The sequence below is a fragment of the Tiliqua scincoides genome, chromosome 6 (assembly GCF_035046505.1).
Source record: "Tiliqua scincoides isolate rTilSci1 chromosome 6, rTilSci1.hap2, whole genome shotgun sequence".
Classification (NCBI taxonomy): Eukaryota; Metazoa; Chordata; class Lepidosauria; order Squamata; family Scincidae; genus Tiliqua; species Tiliqua scincoides.
This window is the reverse complement of record NC_089826.1, coordinates 20,563,253-20,582,674: the sequence shown is the minus strand read 5'-3', so window position 1 is coordinate 20,582,674 and position 19,422 is coordinate 20,563,253. Positions and strand designations below refer to the sequence as shown.

Genomic DNA, 19,422 nt, shown 5'->3' with positions numbered 1-19,422 from the left:
CACCAATATTATGCATAAGGCTTGTCAGATGCCTGAATGTAATTCAAGACAGTACAACTAAGGACACAATCCTAACCCACTTTTCAGCATCGACAATGCAGCTCCTAGGTGAGGAAACAAACATTCCCTTACTTTGAGGAAGGCTCCATGAGTGCCCCCCAACTGCAGGATACAGCACACGTTCCACTGGCACAGCTATGCCAGTGTTCGAAAGTGGGTTAGGATTTGGGCCTAAGTTTCATAATGTGGTCAATAATTGCTGGACTCTCCATGGTTCAGGATGCTGCCAGACATCGTGCTGAGCAAAGATATAGGATTAGATTATTGACAAATTCACAGAGCAAAAGAGGTTGTAATTTCAGAACTGTTATTCAACAGCAACAAGAAATTCAAGGGCAAGGGTCCTTCTACTAGTGATGCGTGGTGAGATCCAAAACTGGAGAGGCACTCCGTGCAGAGCATAATGACCTGGAAGTATGATGTCGGCACCAAACTTCCAGCTCACTGAGCTTCTATACGCATGATCACTGGGGAGGCGGAGCTTTTGCTGCTTCAGCTAAGTCTCTATACAGGGAGGGACTAGTTGAGAACAGATCCTCTCCAATGATCAACCAGCCACTCAGAAACTGGGTGGAGCATATATGCAATCTCAGGGAATCATCGATGAGGAGACTCAGGTCTCATATGCAGCGCTCATCTAGCAGCAGCTCAGGCTCCCCTGTGTTCACACAGCCCCTTAGAAGGTGAGTGGAGTGCACACAATAATAAGAGAGGCTGAAGCGAGTAGGCAAGGTGAGGCTCTGCCTCCCCTGAACACATGTCCCTGCTTTCTACCATGCACCCTCCTGGTCTACTGCAGTGGTCTACTGCACATTTAGTACTGGGATCCACTTTTTAGAATGATAATCTGTTGGGACCCGCTGGAAGTGATGCCATGACCGGAAGTATCATCATCAGGCAGGAAAATTTTTAACAGTCCTAGGTTGCAATCCTACCCACACTTACCCAGGAGTAAGTCCCATTTACTGTCATTGTTAAAAGAATATACATAGTAGCTTGTTAAAAGTACAGGTCTGTAACATTTCCCCAAATGTGGTCATATGCCATGGTAGCATCAAGTCTAATATATTAAAAACAACATATTAAAATGAATGGGAACCTACTTGCAATTGGTTTGTGACCCACCTAGTGGGTCCCGACCCACAATTTGAGAAACACTGGTCTACTATGAATTTTTTACGCATGAATGCATTTCTTTATGGTAATATGAACCACCATCAGCAATGAATCCTTGCTACTGCCAAATTGATCTCTTTGATCAATAAGCCTAAGGCACAAGGGCAGCAAAATTAGTGTTCACCTGCGGCTCATTCTCAAACTACTCATAGTAACAGAAGAACACAGAGTTGAACCCACCGACAGAAAGAGTATAATAATGGACAGGTTATTTATTTTATACCTTCCTCTAGAGCAGGAGCAGGAGTGCCCAAACCCTGGCCCAGGAGCCACTTACGGCCCTCAGGGACTACCAATCCAGCCTGTGAGGAGCCCCCAGTCTCCAATGAGTCTCTGACCCTCTGGAGACTTGCTGGAGCCTGTGCTGACCCAATGCAACTGCTCTCAGCATGAGGGCAACTGTTTGCCCTCTCACGTGGGCTGTAGGATGAGGGCTCCCTCCACTGCTTGTTGTTTCACGTCTGTGATGCAGTAGCGGCAGCAAAGGAAAGGCCGGCCTTGCTTTGCACAATGCCTTTGAGCTATTGCAAGACCTTCATTCATTTATAAAAGTTCTCTCTCTAATATATTTATGTAAATTTATTCACATTTGAAATGTAAATTAATTCTTTTTTTCCTGGCCCCTGACACAGTGTCAGCAAGATGGCATGGCCCTCCTGCCAAAAAGTTTGGACAGCCCTGCTCTAGAGCATGCTGTGAGACCAATTAAATTAAAACCGAACAGGACATACGATTCAGTGCAAGAACTGGTATAGGACCAGTTGCTGCTGCCTCTGATCTGGCCTACAATGCATGCTTTTTTCTTGGTAATGCTGCCCTCCCACATGAGGTCTATAAACTTGCAACCATCATCTTTATCATCATCTGTATAGTGGTTTCTGAGTGTGCACAGTGCCTCACAGGTATTGATGCTATCCTTACAGCAACCCTGTAAGATATTACTGCAGCTGAGGCTGAGAGGAAGTTGCTTGCCTAAGTTTGGTTTGTTCATGGCAGAAGTAAGATTCACACAGGGGAAGTCTATTCACAGCTCAGTCTACTACGTACACTGCTGGAAGTGGCCACTGGGAGTGGCAGGTTGTCTGGAAAGCAGCAACCACTCTGCTCTCTTAATGAAAAGTTCATGCTATGAGGAGACGACTCAACTCAAGAATGCTCAATCATACTAGGAATGAATGAGTTCCATTTCACTTCAATTTCTGATTGACACGAGTCCGAAATCTCACTGAATGCAGAGCTTGTGGCCCAAGGAAAAGCAACGGTGCCGCCCAACCTCAAAGACCATAGTGCACCAATAAAAGGGCTAACGGCCCAGTTCAATCCCTGGCCACTGCCCTGTGGTACAGCAGTACCGAAACGGTTGCCACAGTATACTGTGGGGCTGGAGAAGCAGCCAGAGGTGTCCTCACGGTATGGTCCTTGCATCAGTTCCCTTATTTATTTTATTTATTTATGCCCTGCCTTTCCCAAAGCTCAAGGAAGCTTACAAAAGTTAATACATAAAATACAGCATAAAATTATAAAAACAACTAACTCATGTAGAGCCCCAGCAGCCCCAATGGGTCTACTTGGAATGGGTCTACCAGGTATTTAGCTAGTGCAGAACTGATCGGATGTGTTGGGCTCCAAAGCACAGCAGAGAGGATAGGATTTGGCAGCAGCCTCTGCCTCCATCCCCGCCCACCCAGGCTTAAACAGGCCCCTGGGCTGCCCTCCCTGACCCAGTTTCACCCCTCCCCAACTTCCCCAGCCCTCCCCTTGCACAGAAGTTCCTTGCTGATGCTTGGTGGAATACTTACCGCTGTGCCCTTCTGCTATCCTCCTTCCTGCGCCTCTCCCCTCCCACCTGCCACAATGTGCTTATATCACATTTACATCAGCTGTTGCCAGGGCAGCACAAGGGCCACCAGCACGGCCCCAGTATTGGATTGGGCTGTAAGTGGGATTTCTGACATTTTGCAGAATTATAAGCTTCCCATGCTACACATTATTAATGGTTATGTTTCTCCACTCCTGAGTTCAACAGTAAGCTCCAATATACTATAAAGCTGTGCTGACTAGCCATGATTTAGAACATTCTGGTAAATATACTGGAGGAACAACACAAGATTTCTCATCTTCTATGATCTTGTCATTCATGAAAATGAAGTACCTGGGTGGAGGGTAGACAGGAGGAAAACTATATGCAAAATATTTTTTTCCCTCCTACTGGCTTAACTTGAAACAAGAACAGGCACCAACAAGCCAGTAAGTAGCCTTGAGGAACTTCCCTGTAGTTTTTTTAGCCAGCCTCTCCTAACAGGTGTTGCCATGGAAGGATTTATACAAAGCAGAAAATAAGAATGTAAAAAAAAAATCATGTTATTAAAAGACTGAGGAGCTGAACCATGATAAAGGACAAGACACAAATATAAAGAAAGATGAAGTGGGGATAAAAGAACACATGCACACTAATAAAACCACAAACCACATGGCTCTCTTTCCACAGACCTCGTAACATTTCTATCTATATTTAATTTTCCAGAGAGAACTAGTTCAATGTTCATTTACATAACTGTATTTTCCAAAATAAGCTTGGGAAATATTCTCAGGATGAAAGTAGATGTTGATGGGCAGCCATGTTTGGTGTATTCACGTGTGACCCATAGGCATATAAAGCAAGGGTATATAAAGCTAATAATAATAATAATACATATATTACACGCACAAAGTAAAGAATGTGTGTGGGTAAGGAGAGTTTTCCTCCACCCTGCCTTATCTCATTGCACTCCCATGTTTCAGGGACTTGCCTCTCCTACTCTGTTCACTGGAGACAGGAAAAATGTGCTTAAAGTACTAGAAGTGAAGCAGGAAGCAGAAGAAGGAGGCTCCAAAAACTCAAAGTTGCATGTCCATTTCATTATAAATATTAGAGATTCTTCCACAGCCATCTTTATACAGGAACAGGGCAGATATAAGAACAAACATGACTGCCACCATACTGTTTAGTTTGCCCTAAGTAGTAATGTAACTAAAAATAAAGACTAATGAGAAAACGGTTGATCATTTTTTTATTGGTTTGCATTCCATCACTAATGCAATGGCTGGCAAACAATACAACAGTGGTTCCCAAACTTTTTAGACTGGTGACTACCTCCACAAAACAAATGGGCGCTTACTCTATTGAGCCACAATTTCTCAGCTTAGAAGACTATATTGAAATATATAGTGAATGTTAAGTAAAACCACTTCAGGTTTAAGTTAAATATCATAAATGACAAATAAAATAATGAACTTACTTTCACTTGTGGAAATGATTTTTTGTTCTTTTCACTAGATGCTCCTGGAAGTCCACCATGCGATGGTCCTTCACAAACATATCGGAACCGAAATCCCCTCTACAGAGAATTTATAAAGGTTAAGATGACGGAAATCCTATACACCCTTTCATAGGAGTAAGTTCCACTGAATACAGTGGGATTTACTTCAGAGCACACATGTCTGCATGTACATATTGTGCTGCAACTGAATTTGTAACAGCATTCCAGCTTCTTTAAATAAATAGGTGAATGAGAAGTTCATCCATTTTTCTTCTTCATTCATTTTCTCTGTCCTTATACAACACTTTTATATATAACACCACTTCTAAAAGCTACTATATCTTTTTATGAGATGTATTCTGTTACTATGCTGTATGCTCAGAATTAACAAAATTTAAAAAAAAGATTTAAAATATCCTGAAAGAAAATTCACAGCAAGCCATGACAAATAATGTCTGAATATATCACAGAAATATTTTGTCCCATCATACTGCAAAAAAAAAACAACAGTGAGTAAATTTCAAACACCAATAATATACAAGTATAAACAACATTTTCATTCTGTGTTCTAAATTTGCAGCAATCTCATAAGTATATTGATTTTAGAGAATGATACACTTAACCCATTTCTGCCCAGCCCACAAATGTTCACATTTGATCCCTGTTACCTATTTGCAATGTTGGGGAGAAATGGCTTTTAACAGCAGTTTGATGTTACCTTTTATTTGCCTATAGCAGTGGTTCCCAAACTTTTTTGACTGGTGGCTTTGTTGAGGGCTACAATCCTATAAATCAGTGTTTCTCAAACTGTGGGTTGGGACCCACTAGGTAGGTCACGAGCCAATTTCAGGTGGGTCTCCATTCATTTCAATATTGTATTTTTAATATATTAGACTTGATGCTACCTTGATATGTGACTACATAGGGGGAATGTTACTGATTTGTACTTTTAATAGGCTACTATGTCTACGCTTTTAACAATGACAGTAAATGGGACTTGCTACTGGATAAGTGTGGGTAAGATTGCAGCCTAGGATTATTAAAACTCTTCCTACTTGATGATGTCACTTCCAGTCATGACATCACTTCTGGTGGGTCCTCACAGATTCCAGTGCCAAAAGTTTGAGAGCCACTGCTCTATCATATGTGTTTGCAAGTTTTTGAGTTACATGGAATTAATTGTCTAAAAAGTTATTTATAACCAGATAAAAAACAAAAATTATATACTATGATATTCCCAAAAGCAAATGCTTAATAAATGCCAGCTGATTCAGAAAAAGATGACCAATGGAAATAAACAATGTTTACAGCTGAAAGGGTATGCATGACTTTAATCCTGATGTCACAAGGAATTGATTTATGTTTAACATAACTCTGAGCTGAGAGCAAAGTTAAAACCCATTAATAAATGCAATATTTAATCTAAAATGTTCTCTTTTTATGGGTGTAAGAAGCTGCTTCCCCAGAACTACTTACACTCATATGTTCACAAGTAAAAGCAATGCTGTATTTCAGGCTAATAGAGGTAGTGTAAAAGACAAAAGAGATTACAAATCAAAGCTTCTGAAACACGTAACTTTTCTAACAGGAACAACAGCAAAATCTGGTAAAATATTGATTTTAGAATGAATGAATGTTTCCCACAAGGCAGGACTTCCCTTGCTGAATTTTTGTAACATGGAACACTGCTATCCACTGTAAAGATGGTCTGGGGAAAGTTACTTTCTCTCAGTTTAACCTACTTTTCAACATTGTTACAATTACCTGTAAAATTTGAGGGAAAGTTATACTGTAACTGTCCTAAATCCTTGATCAGGCAGGCAAAAGGGGGGGGAGAGGGAGGGAGGGAGAGAGAGAGAGAGAGAGAGAGAGAGAGAGAGAGAACCACGCATCAAGCTTCTAACATGCAGATTCTCTGAATGGGAATTGTATAACAATCCATAACTAGGCATGCTACTCTAACAGTTGCTTTCAAAATGAGTAACCAGCCTCTAAGTTAGGCACAAGCTACCCAGTTCAAATCTTTTTTTTTTTCCATTTTAAAATTACAACAGATGTTTGGCTCTCACTCACAATTTGCTGCAAACATTTCAGCATTCTAACGAGTGTTTCAAATTTAGGCAAAGACGTGGGGTCTACTCAAGTCAAATAGCAAATTAATATTAATTAATTAGTATAGCAAATTAATAATACAGCAAAGAGCATACAGCATATAGCAAATTAGTAATACAGCACAATCCTATGTTTATTCAGAAGTAAGTTTACAGCACGTTTTCCCAGAAGAAACCCCCCCCCCATTCAGCAAGACTTATGCTCAGATAAGCATGCATGGCACTGCAGTCCCACTGAAATAGGGCCTTGACTTTCTCTCAGCTGAATTTCACCATCCTCCTACTACCAATATTTGTAACAGACTACATGAAATGGGCTGAAATCGATGGGATGCAGGGGATCCATGACCACATTTTCTGAAGAATGGTTCTTGGGAAGAAGGCAGCATCCTCTCTAAGGGGTTCATGCAGGCGTACAGACCTCTTTGGTAGCTCTGCAGCCTCCAGATGTTCAGCAATGACATAATCACATCGCCAGTCTTCCGGGTTGCTGAACTCTGCACCACACAGAGCTCAGCTGGCAAGTGCACAGCAATGTGGCCACACATCTCAGAGCAGTAGTTCCCACACTGTGAGCTGTGGCTCCCCAGGGAGCTGTGAAAATCAGCAAGAGGAGCTGTGGAATCCTTACAAAAACCTGTCACCCTATATAATGTATAAGATTATAGCCCAAAGGGGCAGCCGTGGCCAATGGCCCAGCAGGTCAAGGGAGCTGCCAGTCAAAAATGTTTGGAAAACACTACCTTAGAAAGAACAGTGGGTGAAGATTTGTTTTCAACTGAAATAGTGATGCTGCCACTTTCCTGATCTAAACTGATGCTTCCAACAATCCAATCCTATCCTCCCCGGTGCCACTGGTTACAGTGACACCAAAATGGCTACTACTCCTATTCAGTAGGGCCAGGGAGGCAACCACAGGTCTCTTCTGGGGAAGAGGCCTTTCATTCCCTTCCCCTGAGGAAAGCCTCAGATCCCACAATGGGGCTACTCAAGCCTGCACCAAATATTTTGCCGGCACAGACTTGAGAAGCTCTGGGTCTTGCAGCCTGACACAGGGGAAAAGATCTGGTGGAGGAGACCTCCACCATTCCCACCCCTCCCCCAGGCTGGTCCCTTCCCCCGTTCCACCCTCTCCCAGCTGCTGAATGCCTCCCCCACCACCACCAAAAGCCACACCACTGCACAACGGTGCAACTTAGCATGTCATGGGTGTCCTCCCAGTGCTGAGAACCAGTGCTGATACTGGGTCAGTATCAGTACTCCCTCCTCCCCGAGTGCCGCAAATGTGCTTTACAGCACATTTGCAACAGCCAGAGGCCAGTGGTATCACCAGCGCTGGAGAGGTCAGGATTGGGCTTCAAAGCTGCTTATTCGCCCAGTTGGAGTGGGGGAGGGAAACACGATACAGGTGAGTGGAACTCACCATACAGGAACTTTCGCTCAAGCTGCTTGGATGGGTATGAATATTGCATTACCTCAGAATGCCAGATGCAAGGGCCAGCACTGGGATGCAGGTCTCTTGTTGTCTTGTGTGCTCCCTGGGGCAACTGGTGGGCCACTGTGAGATACAGGAAGCTGGACAAGATGGGCCTATGGCCTAATCCAGCGGGCCTGTTCTTATGGTCTTATGCAAATTCTCCACAGTTCTGACTCCAATTTTATGAGAACAGTAAATATGGGACATGCCTGGTTTCTTTCCAGTCACTGTATGCTCTATATAAAGCAGCAACCCTATTCTAACATGACTAAAAATTCTTGAGGTAATAACTTCTCATAGCTTGCATCAATCTCCAATTTGATAATCACTTTTAATCAAATCTCTACCCAGTTGTGTATTCCCTGGATGGTCACAGTTACATCACTGCATCTTACAGTTAATTCACCACACATAAGACTGGTAATTATACTAATCTAATTTTAAAGAGTTGCTGTGATGAGCAAAAAATTGCTGCACATTAGAACACTAGGCAAATGAAAAAGAATTAAGAACACAAATCCAGCAAGGTAATCAGTGCTGAAACTAAGTGAATAAAGAACAACAAAACAACTTAAGGTGGTTTCTCACCTGTACAAAACTATATTTGCCTTTAGAGCAGTGGCTCCCAAACTCCTACAGGGAAGCTGGGAACCAGGTACATGTTTGTGAGGGCAGGGAGGGGACAGTGACAGTGCTGAAGAGATCGAAGAGCTGCCTGCCAGCCAAGGGGCTTGATTTACTTACCGGGGAGGGGGGCAGTATTGGCCTCTTTCAGGGCACTGTGGAAAGGAGACAGAGCCCTTATCTCCAATCTAAAACTACTGCTTGTTTTGTCCAGAAACTGGAAGTAGCTTTAGATTGGAGATAAGGGCAGAGGAGATCAGAGAGGGCTGTGAACCTTCAGGACCCTGCAGAAGGTCAACGCTGCCACCAAAGTAAGTGAAAAAGCCCCTTGGTGGCAGCAGCGCTGTGATCTCTGCAGCACTGTCACTGCCATTATAGCAGGGCCACTCCCCTTACGCGGGAATGCCCTGCTTGTGGTTCCCCTGGTGGGTCGCAACCCACCAGTTTGGGAACCACTGTTTTAGATAAACATGAATTTTGTATGGTACCAATACCATAAAACTGTGGGCTCCTATACTATTTGCACACAGAAGGCCCTGCCAAAAACCAGGCATGTTGATTAAGAACGTTTTTTGCTGGGTGGGATAAGGGAGCATTTTCTTTTCTGCCATATGTTCAGATATCTCTTAATATGCTCACAAAACAAAAATTATTACATCAACAAAAGAACAATGATAACCAATAATGTGGCTGGCTTGGCATGAAATGCAATCAAAACGTTTCTGTACCTAGTATTACTGTACTAATTCAGATTCCTTAGTTTCCAAAAAAACAAAAATCAAGACAATTTTCTTACCTGTTTAGGCTGTTCAACAATTTGAAGGTATGGCCCATCAGCTAGTTTGTTTTTTTTTAAAGAAAAGAAAATTGAGATACGTTAAACAATCTTGTAAGAATATTACATAATGTTTACAAAGCCACAATTTGGCATATAATGCCTGGTTTAAGAAAACAGCCATAAGACCTTGGTTGGTTAAAACCTTTATGGTTTACCAATAAATTACACTGAGAGGACCTTGGTTCTGCTCCACTAAAATCTTTAACAGATCAATACTGATATCCTGTGGTCTGCCAAGTTTACTCATTCCATTATAAACATGTTTGTGAGAAAGTTATTATGAACATTCTATATATTTATCAAGTACAGAGATGCACCACATACAAATTGATGCTGCTACTCAGTTTCAATATATAGAGTGCAATCCTATGCATGTTTACTGAATATTAAGTCCCACTGTACTCAGTGAGACTTACTCCCAGGTAAGTGTATATAGGAATGCAGCCTTTGACTGAACTGAACCACTGAACACTACGGAACTTCTGAGTTAACATGCAAAGGATTGTGCCTGTGGTACAGTTTATTGTTAATTATTTATAATTGCTTTATACCGTATGGTAGTGGTTTGAGAGCCACTAAGTCTTTGCTGTAGGCAGCAGGGGCGGGGGGAAGGCAGAGACGCGATGCTCAGCATCGTGCCTCCGATCTGGGCACAGGGGTGCGCTGCCACTCACCCCTGCTTGCAGCAGTCTCCTGGGGGTTGGGGGAGCCTGGCACCAGCCTCAGCAGGGCTCCCTATGCAGCACAGAGCCCTCCAGAAAACGACTGCGACCACTTCCTGTTTCACGATTGCAAAACTGGAAGTGATCGCGATAGTCTTCTAGAGGGCCCTGCACTGCTGAGGCTGGCGCCCAGCTCCCCCAACCTCCGGGAGGCTGCTGCAGGCAGGGGTAAGTGGCAGCGTATCCCTGCACCCAGATCAGAGGTGCAATGTTGAGCAACGTGTCTGCCTTCCCCCCTGCCCCTCCCCTTAAGGGAGAACTACCCAGGGCTCTCAGGCTGGGGCATCTTGACACCCAAGTCTGAAAACCACTGCAGTATGGTTTTCTGATTACTCCTTTGAGATTCAAATGAGCCAGGATCCAAACTGTCATACTGTAGTTTTCCATATGTGCAAAGTGGCTTTTCAGCTACCTTCTTCCTGCAATAGATCCCTTTTCCCCAGAAAAAGCTGACCCCAAGGGTTGTCAGACCCTCTAGAATAACTGCAATCAGGAGGGAAAATTGGGGACTCTCACATGAGGCATGTATGTGCTTTGTGTTTTCATTGCAAAACTGGAAGTCAGTCGCAATTGCTTCAGGGAGCAGTTCTGAAGTGTGGAGAGGCCCGTAGAGGGGGCCCCTGGACCCTTTGGAGGGACGGTGTGACACTCAGTAAGTGGAAAACCCTTTTTTCCCTGCACTGCCTTCGTTGTTGAGTTGCCAATCCCCTTAAATGGAAATGAAGTGGTTTAGCCTGCCCTGGGGGGGTCATGACCCCCAGTTGGGAACCACTATTATACCGGACACCATAAGAAGGAGTACAACTCATTCCTATTTCTCTCCCCACTTGTCTGTAATGTGCAAAAACACTCCAAGTGATCCACGGTGTTGTAGTTAGGATGACTGAGGAAGCTTTAATCCTCTTATAGGACTATGCAAACAAAAAAACTTTTGGCCTTTCATCTTTGAGAACCAGGGTGTTTATTGCCAGAAAGTCCCAAAACTTTCCAAATATTTGACATCTATATATAAAAAAGAATTAGTTGTACTAATCCTTTTTTGTTAGCAAATCATTTGACAGTACATCATCCTATAGTCAAAATACAGTGCCAGCTTGTGTTGCTCAATTCAACATGGGACAAAGGTCCTATGCTCTTAAGAGAAATTTGAGAGTACAATTTTGCCACATGCAGCTTTTTACACTTCTGCAAAACCATTATGGCAGAAACTGCTCTTGCTGAAAATTACTCCTCTACATATCTAATAAAGGTACAAGGTCTGGTAACTTTAGACCCAACTCAAATCTTGTCATCCAAAATAGGATCAGTGCATCTGGTCTGCACAGTGAGTGTTTCTAGGTATGATTTATTCTCTGCCCTACTGTTGTAATGGCATTACAAAGGGGCTGTGGACCAAACCGGGTGTCACTTTCAGGGGGGCGACACCACCACTGGCCAAAACATGTTGTATATCATTTGATGGGTAATTTAATGCAGAATTCAATGAAAGAAACTGCGTTGAAATATCTGCATTCCATCGAGAGTTATGGCCAGTTAACAAGGAAAAAAAAACTGCCTTAAGGAACAAAAAGTAGATTTCCTCAACTCAAAAGTGACTGATTGTTCCAAGAACCAACGTAGTGTTATTATGACATAGCAGGAACCAATAAAAAGTTAGTATGAGTCAGCTCCCATTTCCATGTATCAGAGCTAATACTAGAACTCTTATTCAGTTGGGTGAATGTCATCAAGTTGGCCACTGGTTTTTTATTGGTTATGGATTTGTTGGGTGACCTGTACTGTTATATATCAAAATAAATAAAGTTAATGGTTGGTTATACCAACCCTAGTAACGCCACTGCACTTTGGTTGTGAACATGATATTGCAATTTATTCTGTATGGTCTGGTATGAAAGTCAGTCCATCAAGGAGGTGATGCAATGAGCTCTCACAGTGGGTGATGAAAACCCTAGTGACACTTCTACAGCTGAGACCTAGAGCTGCCGCTGACACTGGTGAGGCAAGAGAACAACTCCATCCAGTTCCTTTCTGTTAGGAATTTAACTGCCATCAAGCCAATACTCCGTGGAAAAAAATACATGGCAGGAGCAGCTTTAATAACACAGTAACCCATTATAGCAAATTTAGACAAAAATAAGCCTTTCACAAAAATGCTTTCAGAAAGCATGAAAATGGTTATTAATGGTTATTAAACAGCAATAACCAAGGAACCATTCCATGGATCTTACCTGTGCGAAGGGGCAGTTCTGATGAAATCATGGCTGTGCTACTGAATAGTGGATTTATCTCCATGAAGTGGTTCCCATACATCTGCATTCATAACATATACAATTTACTAATTGTATAAGAGGCACTAATTGGGTAATAAGGTAATAATTGAATAAGAGGCACTAATAAGAGGCTAATTGGGTAAGAGGCACTTTTTCAAGTGGGTGCTCCTCTTTTTAGCAGGGGGAGAGTAACTGGCCCACCTCACCCAGCAGTGTCTTTTCTAGTGGCTGTCTGCTGGTGTTCTTTTTGCATCTTTTTAGATTGTGAGCCCTTTTGGGACAGGGAGCCAATAGTTATTTGATTTTTCTCTGTAAACCGCTTTGTGAACTTTTAGTTGAAAAGCGGTATATAAATACTGTTAATTAATAATTAATAATTTTTTGAGAAATTATTTCAGAGGCCAGTAAGATTCAGCTAGCAGTGCTTAACTCTATACAAATATTAACTAGTAAATCAGCTGTTCGCATATTTACTCAGAAGCAGGGCTGGCCTCAGGACAAGTGGGGCCCAATGCAGGGTGCTTGCATGGCCACAGATTCACCAGGCAGCCACAGCAAGTGTGCTGCGTTGCAAAGTATGGCACCTGGAAATGGTTGGTGGTGACATACTGTCACCACCACTTCAGGGAGTCCCATTTCAGGTCAAATAGTCACATGGGAGCAAACCCACACTCCCACTTGCCGCACTGCCCTCCCAGGCTGCCAAATGCTGGCTGCGGCAGTGGGAGATGGCCCACTGCGGGGCCTCCAAGAAAGCAGGGCCCAATAGCACAATATAGGCCACAGTGCCCTAAGATCAGCCCTGCTCAGAAGAATATTCTGTTGTATTCAGTGGGGTTTACTACCTATTGAGTATGTTTAGAATTGCAGTCTTACCCTCCCAAAAAATTCATGCTGCTGTTAAACAAATGAAACAATTAAACAATTGGTTGAAACAATTAATCAAATCACATTTTAAACAAACACATGCAAAATGCATGGGAGAAATATATAAAGAGTTGGTACTTCACAGTGTGTATTCAACTGTATGAGTGTTTGCAAATAAGCAAAGAACTCTAAAGAGATCTCTAAAGAGATCTTTCCGCAGTAACATCTGAAGGACTGCAGCTTCCACCAGACAATGCTGTTAAAAAAAATTCAACACACTGAGGGCTATGCTTCACAGGTTATAGTGGGTGGATGCTGCGTATTTGGAAACTTTGCCTTTCACTAATTCGACCAAAATGTAACACAAGGAACCCAGCGAGTGGCAAGAAGTTGCAACTCCCACTCATTAAAGAGCTATTAAAGCAACATCTAAACCATAACTATGACTCATACAGGATACATTAACTAAAAATGCAATCGCAAGCAAATATTTTTTGTAAGTCTGGCTTTCAGAAAGTCTGCTTTGCATTTTTTTAAAATAAGGATTTAACCAGATAATTTAACTTAATCTTGGCCAATCTCTGATTTCCTTCAGCATTTTCTCCCACAGAAATGCAGATACTATGAACAGAATATGATGGACCAGAATCATTCTTCATTGAAAAAATATATATACTGTAAGGTGATGTACCAAATTTGTGAATGAGAGAAACTTTAAACTAAAAACATGCTACAGTAACTTAAAAACAAGGCAATGCTTATGGCTTAGTTATTCTGCCTGACAACAACAAAGATTCAAGAGATAGACATAGAACAGCTGAACAGCACTCAGCCTTCTAGTAACTGAGGTGTAGTGACATTCTGCACTCTCACCAAAATTTCATTCATCATTTGTTTTAAAGGTCATGTAATGCATGAACAGCAGCTTGCAATATCCAATCTAATTTCATATTAAGTTGCTGTCATTTGATACACATACTCACCGAACGTTCTCCCATGAAGTTCTCCCATGCACCCTCATCTGCCATTCTGAGAGCTGAAATTATTAACCAGATACCTTGTTAATGCATTATTGCAAAAGCACCTGCATCAACAAAACTGTCAGTGAAAAAAAATGAAAATAAAAGCTTCCATGGCAGCCAGGAAAATCACACGACTACTGTATATGACACCTTTCTCAGAAATGCTGCATTAGCACCTGGTAAGGCCTACAAAAGAATAGCACTTGCAGGTTGAAGTTATTCCTCCATTGTTATTCTCCTGGTATCAGGAATGAATTTGGTTTCATATGCTTACAGAAAGTAAGATACAGAAAGTAGATACTTGCCTATAAGGCGATAAATTTCTGCTCCAAACTCACGGGAGAATCGCCCCCCTCGTCTTATCCCCGCAGTCACCCAGCGGACGGAGGGGGCGAGGGGGCCATTTGCAGGGGGGTTTGGTAGGAGGATGGGCAGCTGCGCCTCCCCCCAGCCTGCACCCTGCCTGTCGCGCCTGGGAGGAGGCAGGGCACGGGGGTCAGCCTGCCCGCTGGCGTGCCCCCACACCTCTCAGAGCCCTCCATGAGCACACCCCACCACAGTCCTGCCGCCCGCAGGGGCGTCCTGGCTGCCGCTGCCACTGCCAGACCAGCGGAGGGCAGGGAGCACGCGGGGATCGTCCTGTGCTGCTCCCTGCAAGGTGCTCCCCAGCGCCTTCCTCCCTGCTGGCCACAGCCGCGGGGCAGGGCAGGTCATTCCCTGAGTGCTCCTTGCTCTCTGTGGGTCCAGTGAGTAGCGGCAACAGCGAGGACGCACCCGCTCCCTGCCCCCGCAGGCAGCGGGTCTGTGGCGGGGAGTGCAGACTGAGAGCTGTGAGAGGCAAGGGAGTATCTCTGGGAGGCTGCCCCCACATGCCCTGCCCCCTCCAGGGCTCCTGAGAGGCTCCAGGCACAACCGGCCAGGCGCAGGCTGGGGGGAGGCACAGCTGCCCATCCTCCTAAGTCCCCCCCAGGTGCAAATGGCCCCCTCCATCTGCCTGGGTGACTGCCCCACATACCCTGGCTCCTCAGGCTCCAGGAATTATGAGGGGATGCTGATTCCAGTATACTTAGAGCCCAATCCTAGGCTTGTCTACTCAGAAGTAAGTCCCATTTTTGCACTGGTATGTATGGAGATCTACCCCCCCCCCACTTCCATTTGTTAGTTCTGAGTGTGCAAGGGCTTTTGCCCTGGTGTTGCTGTGAGGTCTCTATAGAGATCTTCCCTCCCCTACACATTTCCCCTGTTTTTGCACTGGTATGTATGGAGATCTGCCCCCCCCTCACTTCCATCTGTTGGTTCTGTGTGCAAGGGCTTTTGCACTAGTGTTGCTGTGATGTCTATATAGAGATCTTCCCACCCCCACACCTTTCCTCTGTTTTTCTACTAGTACTTATGGAGATCTGCCCTCCCACTTCCATTTGTTGGTTCTGAGTGTGCAAGGGCTTCTGCACTGGTGTTGCTGTGATATCTATATAGAGATCTGCCCCCCCCCACTTCCATGTACACAAATGTATTTTATGATCTTTTACTTTATTTTTAATAAATTAGATGGTACAGTTCTTAGGTAACAATTACTGGACATTTTTCAGGATCTGGCCTTGGGTAAAATCAGACAAAATTATAGTCAGACACCTCCCTAAGTTAACCCCCCCCCCCGACTTATCTGAGGGTCATAGCAAATTCCATGATTTTGGGCTCAAAACCTGCCCTCTTATTGGTGAGATCGACTTATAGGCGAGTGTCTGCGGTAAGTGCAGAAGTGTTTCTAAACAAACTCTTTCACAGCAATTCACACAACTGTTTTGGCAAGTTAGAAACTGGGATGCCATCCTCATGATGGTAGAAGTAGCTGTCCAACTACTTTATGATGAACTTAACTTTCATGAATAAAATATGTTTTTTTACCATTCCACTAAAAAAGGACTCATGGTTAGGTATGGTTAGGGCTTTTTTTCTAATGGAATACACCAGAACAGCGTTCTGGCACCTTTTTTATGCACCTTTTTGATGGGCTTCCCCCGCAACAAGCAGCCACCATGCTCAGTTCCACCTCCCAGCCCGGCACCTGCTTCTTTCCCTCCCCTCGAAAGCGCAGCCACTGAACGAGGGTCCCCCCAGCCTCCCCCGCCCAGTCCAGCCCAGCACAAACCCCCCATAGGGCTCCTCTTCTCCCCCCACCCCATCCTTTCCCAGGCAGGCTTCCTCCTGCACCAGGCAACTCTGGCTGACAAGTGTGAGGGCGCAGTGAGCCCCATTGACTCTAATGGGACTTACTTCTGAGGAGACAGGCAGAGGAGAGGCTCTGAGGCTGCAGTCCTCTCCACACTTTCCTGGGAGTGAGCCCCACTGCCTCTAATGGGACTGAATTCTGAGGAGACAGCCATAGGCTTTGGCTCTGAGGCTGCAGTCCTCTCCACACTTTCCTGGGAGGAAGCCCCATTGACTCTAATGGGACTGACTTCTGAGTAGACAGGCACAGGATTGGGCCCTGAGGCTGCCATCCTATCCATAGTAAGCCCCATTCACTATAATGGAACTTACTTCTGAGTAGACATGCATAGGATTGGGCTCTTAGGCTGCAATCCTAGGCACTTTCCTGGGAGTAAGCTCCATTGACTAGAATGAGACTTACTTCAGAGTAGACACACCTAGGATTGGGCTCTTAATCCTGGCAGAGATATATATCTGCACCCGTTTTCACATGCTAAGGGCAGGTGAAAAGGGATTCTACGTGTGTACAACATGCTGTCCAGCCTTGCCAGAGATCCTCCTCATCCTTCCCCCACAAGCATGCCCTCTGCCAGCAAGCGTTTGCAGCTCCTCTCCAGCAATGCACAGCAGCTGCTCAGGGCAGCAGAGAACATACAATTGCATGCCAAGTACCTTCCCAAAGACACAGAGTATTCTGATACCTGAATTAAACCTTATTTAATCGCTTGTTTGCAAACGTAGCTGTTTCTGTGTGCACCTAAGGACCTCTCTCATGTAAGAATTCCTTTTTTGTTCTTACTTCCACAGTTGCTTAGAGTAATTTTACTACATGGAACTCATGTAAACCATTTTCTGGAATCCATTCACTGCTTCCTCTCCTCGAAGTAGTGCCACACTACATACTACATGCTACAAGTGCACCTGTACAGTATTTTTCCCCGTGTGTAGAAAAAGTAGCTAGGGTGAAAGGGATGTGGAGATTGACAGCCCAATCCTATGCATGTCTACTCAGAAGTAAGTTCATCTTTAGGGAGGAAGCGCATAAAAAATACTTTATTTCTCCAATAAAAAATGGTTTAAAAATAAATAAATAAATAAATAAATAAATAAATAAATAAATAAATGATTAACAAGTTATGAGTTCCTGCACATTTTTTTTTAAACAAAAAAAGCACTGGGTATAGTCAATAGAATACAGTGGATAACTATATCCCTCTGGCATTTAGAAAGTGGGGTAAGCCAGATAATGCGTGGACTACACTGTTCAGTGCAATATTTATTTATTGGATTTCTATTCTGCCTTTCTCCCAGTCAAGGCATCCAAGACAGCTTACAACCATTAAGAACAGTAAACAAAAAAGCAAAACAAAGCAACAATGGATTGGAATCATTTGTTGTCTAAGTTCAGACAAGAAAAAAGCAGGCAAAAATGAAGACAAATTATAAATATACTTTCCAAAAATTGATGTAAGGTTGAGGTCATGCTCCAGAATTAATATACAGTTCAGAAAGTACTTATAGCTCTGTTACTCAGGTTGTTGCAATTGTATTCTAAAAGTGTTGCAACTTTTAGAATACACATGAAATAATCTGTTCTTGGTTGGGTAAGCTATCTGATTTTGGATGCAACTGTAAACATACTTCCAAAGGAGTAAGTTGCACTAAACAGAGCAGAGCTTACTTCTAAGCAACCATTGTGCCATTAATTTGCCAAATAAACTAGAGAAGTAGAGGAGGTTTGTACACCACATAAGGACAGGGATACTTTCTCTGATCATCATTGTTATGCAATTAGGTTGTTAAGCAAATATTCAGCCTAATCTAGGCTTTGTTGGGTAAACAGACACTCCCTGCCAGACACTTACTGGCTGCACAGGCTACTAGAGACTGATTGCTTTTCTGCATGAAGAGCCTCCTTGATGTATAAACAGACACTCTGCTGCAGCCTATGGGAAACCAGATTGCCTCATTAAGAGCCTCTTTGTTGTGCTTTGACCACCACCCTCGTTAAGCAGAAGGTTGTTAAGTGGCAGACATCTGCATATATATTTGATTACAAGTACAGGTAACCCTTGCAGAATGCTGTCTTCTTTTTGCTCTGTCTTATTTTACTTGTATTATTTGCCTGCCTCTGATTCAAGGCATAGTCCATTCCAGGCAGGCAGAATCCATTCAAGTCTGCCAGCCAAACAAGACTGGGTAAAAAAACTCACAACAGGCAGACAGGTGCAGCCAGTGCTTGCAGCCAGAGACTCAAGAGCTGAGTGAAGACCCTCCAGGATTCAAGCAGGAGCATGGGAGGGTTCACAGCTTTGAGCAGGGGTGGGAGGACTCATTCTTGGGCTTTTAAGAACAACACACACAAAAGTCCCCTCCCCCCAGCTCTGAACCTGATTGACCAGTGATGGCTACTAAGCCATCAACATTGGTAGCCTCAGTCCCAGCACTCTGCCTCTGCAATTGCCATGCATTAAAGTGAATACTCACAGATTCTTCCCTTAACCCAGTGGTTCTCAAACTCTCTGGTAGAGTTTGAGAGCCTGTAAGTCCTTGCACGGAATTTTTCAGGAATCTAACCCACATGTAAATCAAAAGCTGCCTGTAGTCAGGTTTAGTCAAGTTGATTCACAGAAAAATGACTGTGGATTCAAGTTTCTCCAAGTTATCTAAGGCAGGGAGAGGGGACAAAAATATGAAGCAAATGCAGCTAAGAGAAAAGTGTTTTTCAGTTTTCATTTACCTTAA

At 43.6% G+C, this 19,422-nt stretch overlaps 1 protein-coding gene across 1 annotated transcript in view; it reads right to left on the bottom strand.

Moving 5' to 3' along the window:
• NFKB1 (nuclear factor kappa B subunit 1) overlaps positions 1 to 19,422 on the bottom strand; it is an 87,208-nt gene that overhangs the window by 50,208 nt on the left and 17,578 nt on the right. Inside the window, exons 2-5 of the mRNA XM_066631639.1 lie at positions 14,428 to 14,480; positions 12,536 to 12,617; positions 9,544 to 9,584; positions 4,515 to 4,613 (exon numbers count right to left, since the gene is read on the bottom strand). Of these exons, the coding sequence (XP_066487736.1) occupies positions 4,515 to 4,613; positions 9,544 to 9,584; positions 12,536 to 12,617; positions 14,428 to 14,472 (267 nt within the window). The 5' untranslated portion in view covers positions 14,473 to 14,480. The remainder of the gene's footprint in view (positions 1 to 4,514; positions 4,614 to 9,543; positions 9,585 to 12,535; positions 12,618 to 14,427; positions 14,481 to 19,422) is intronic.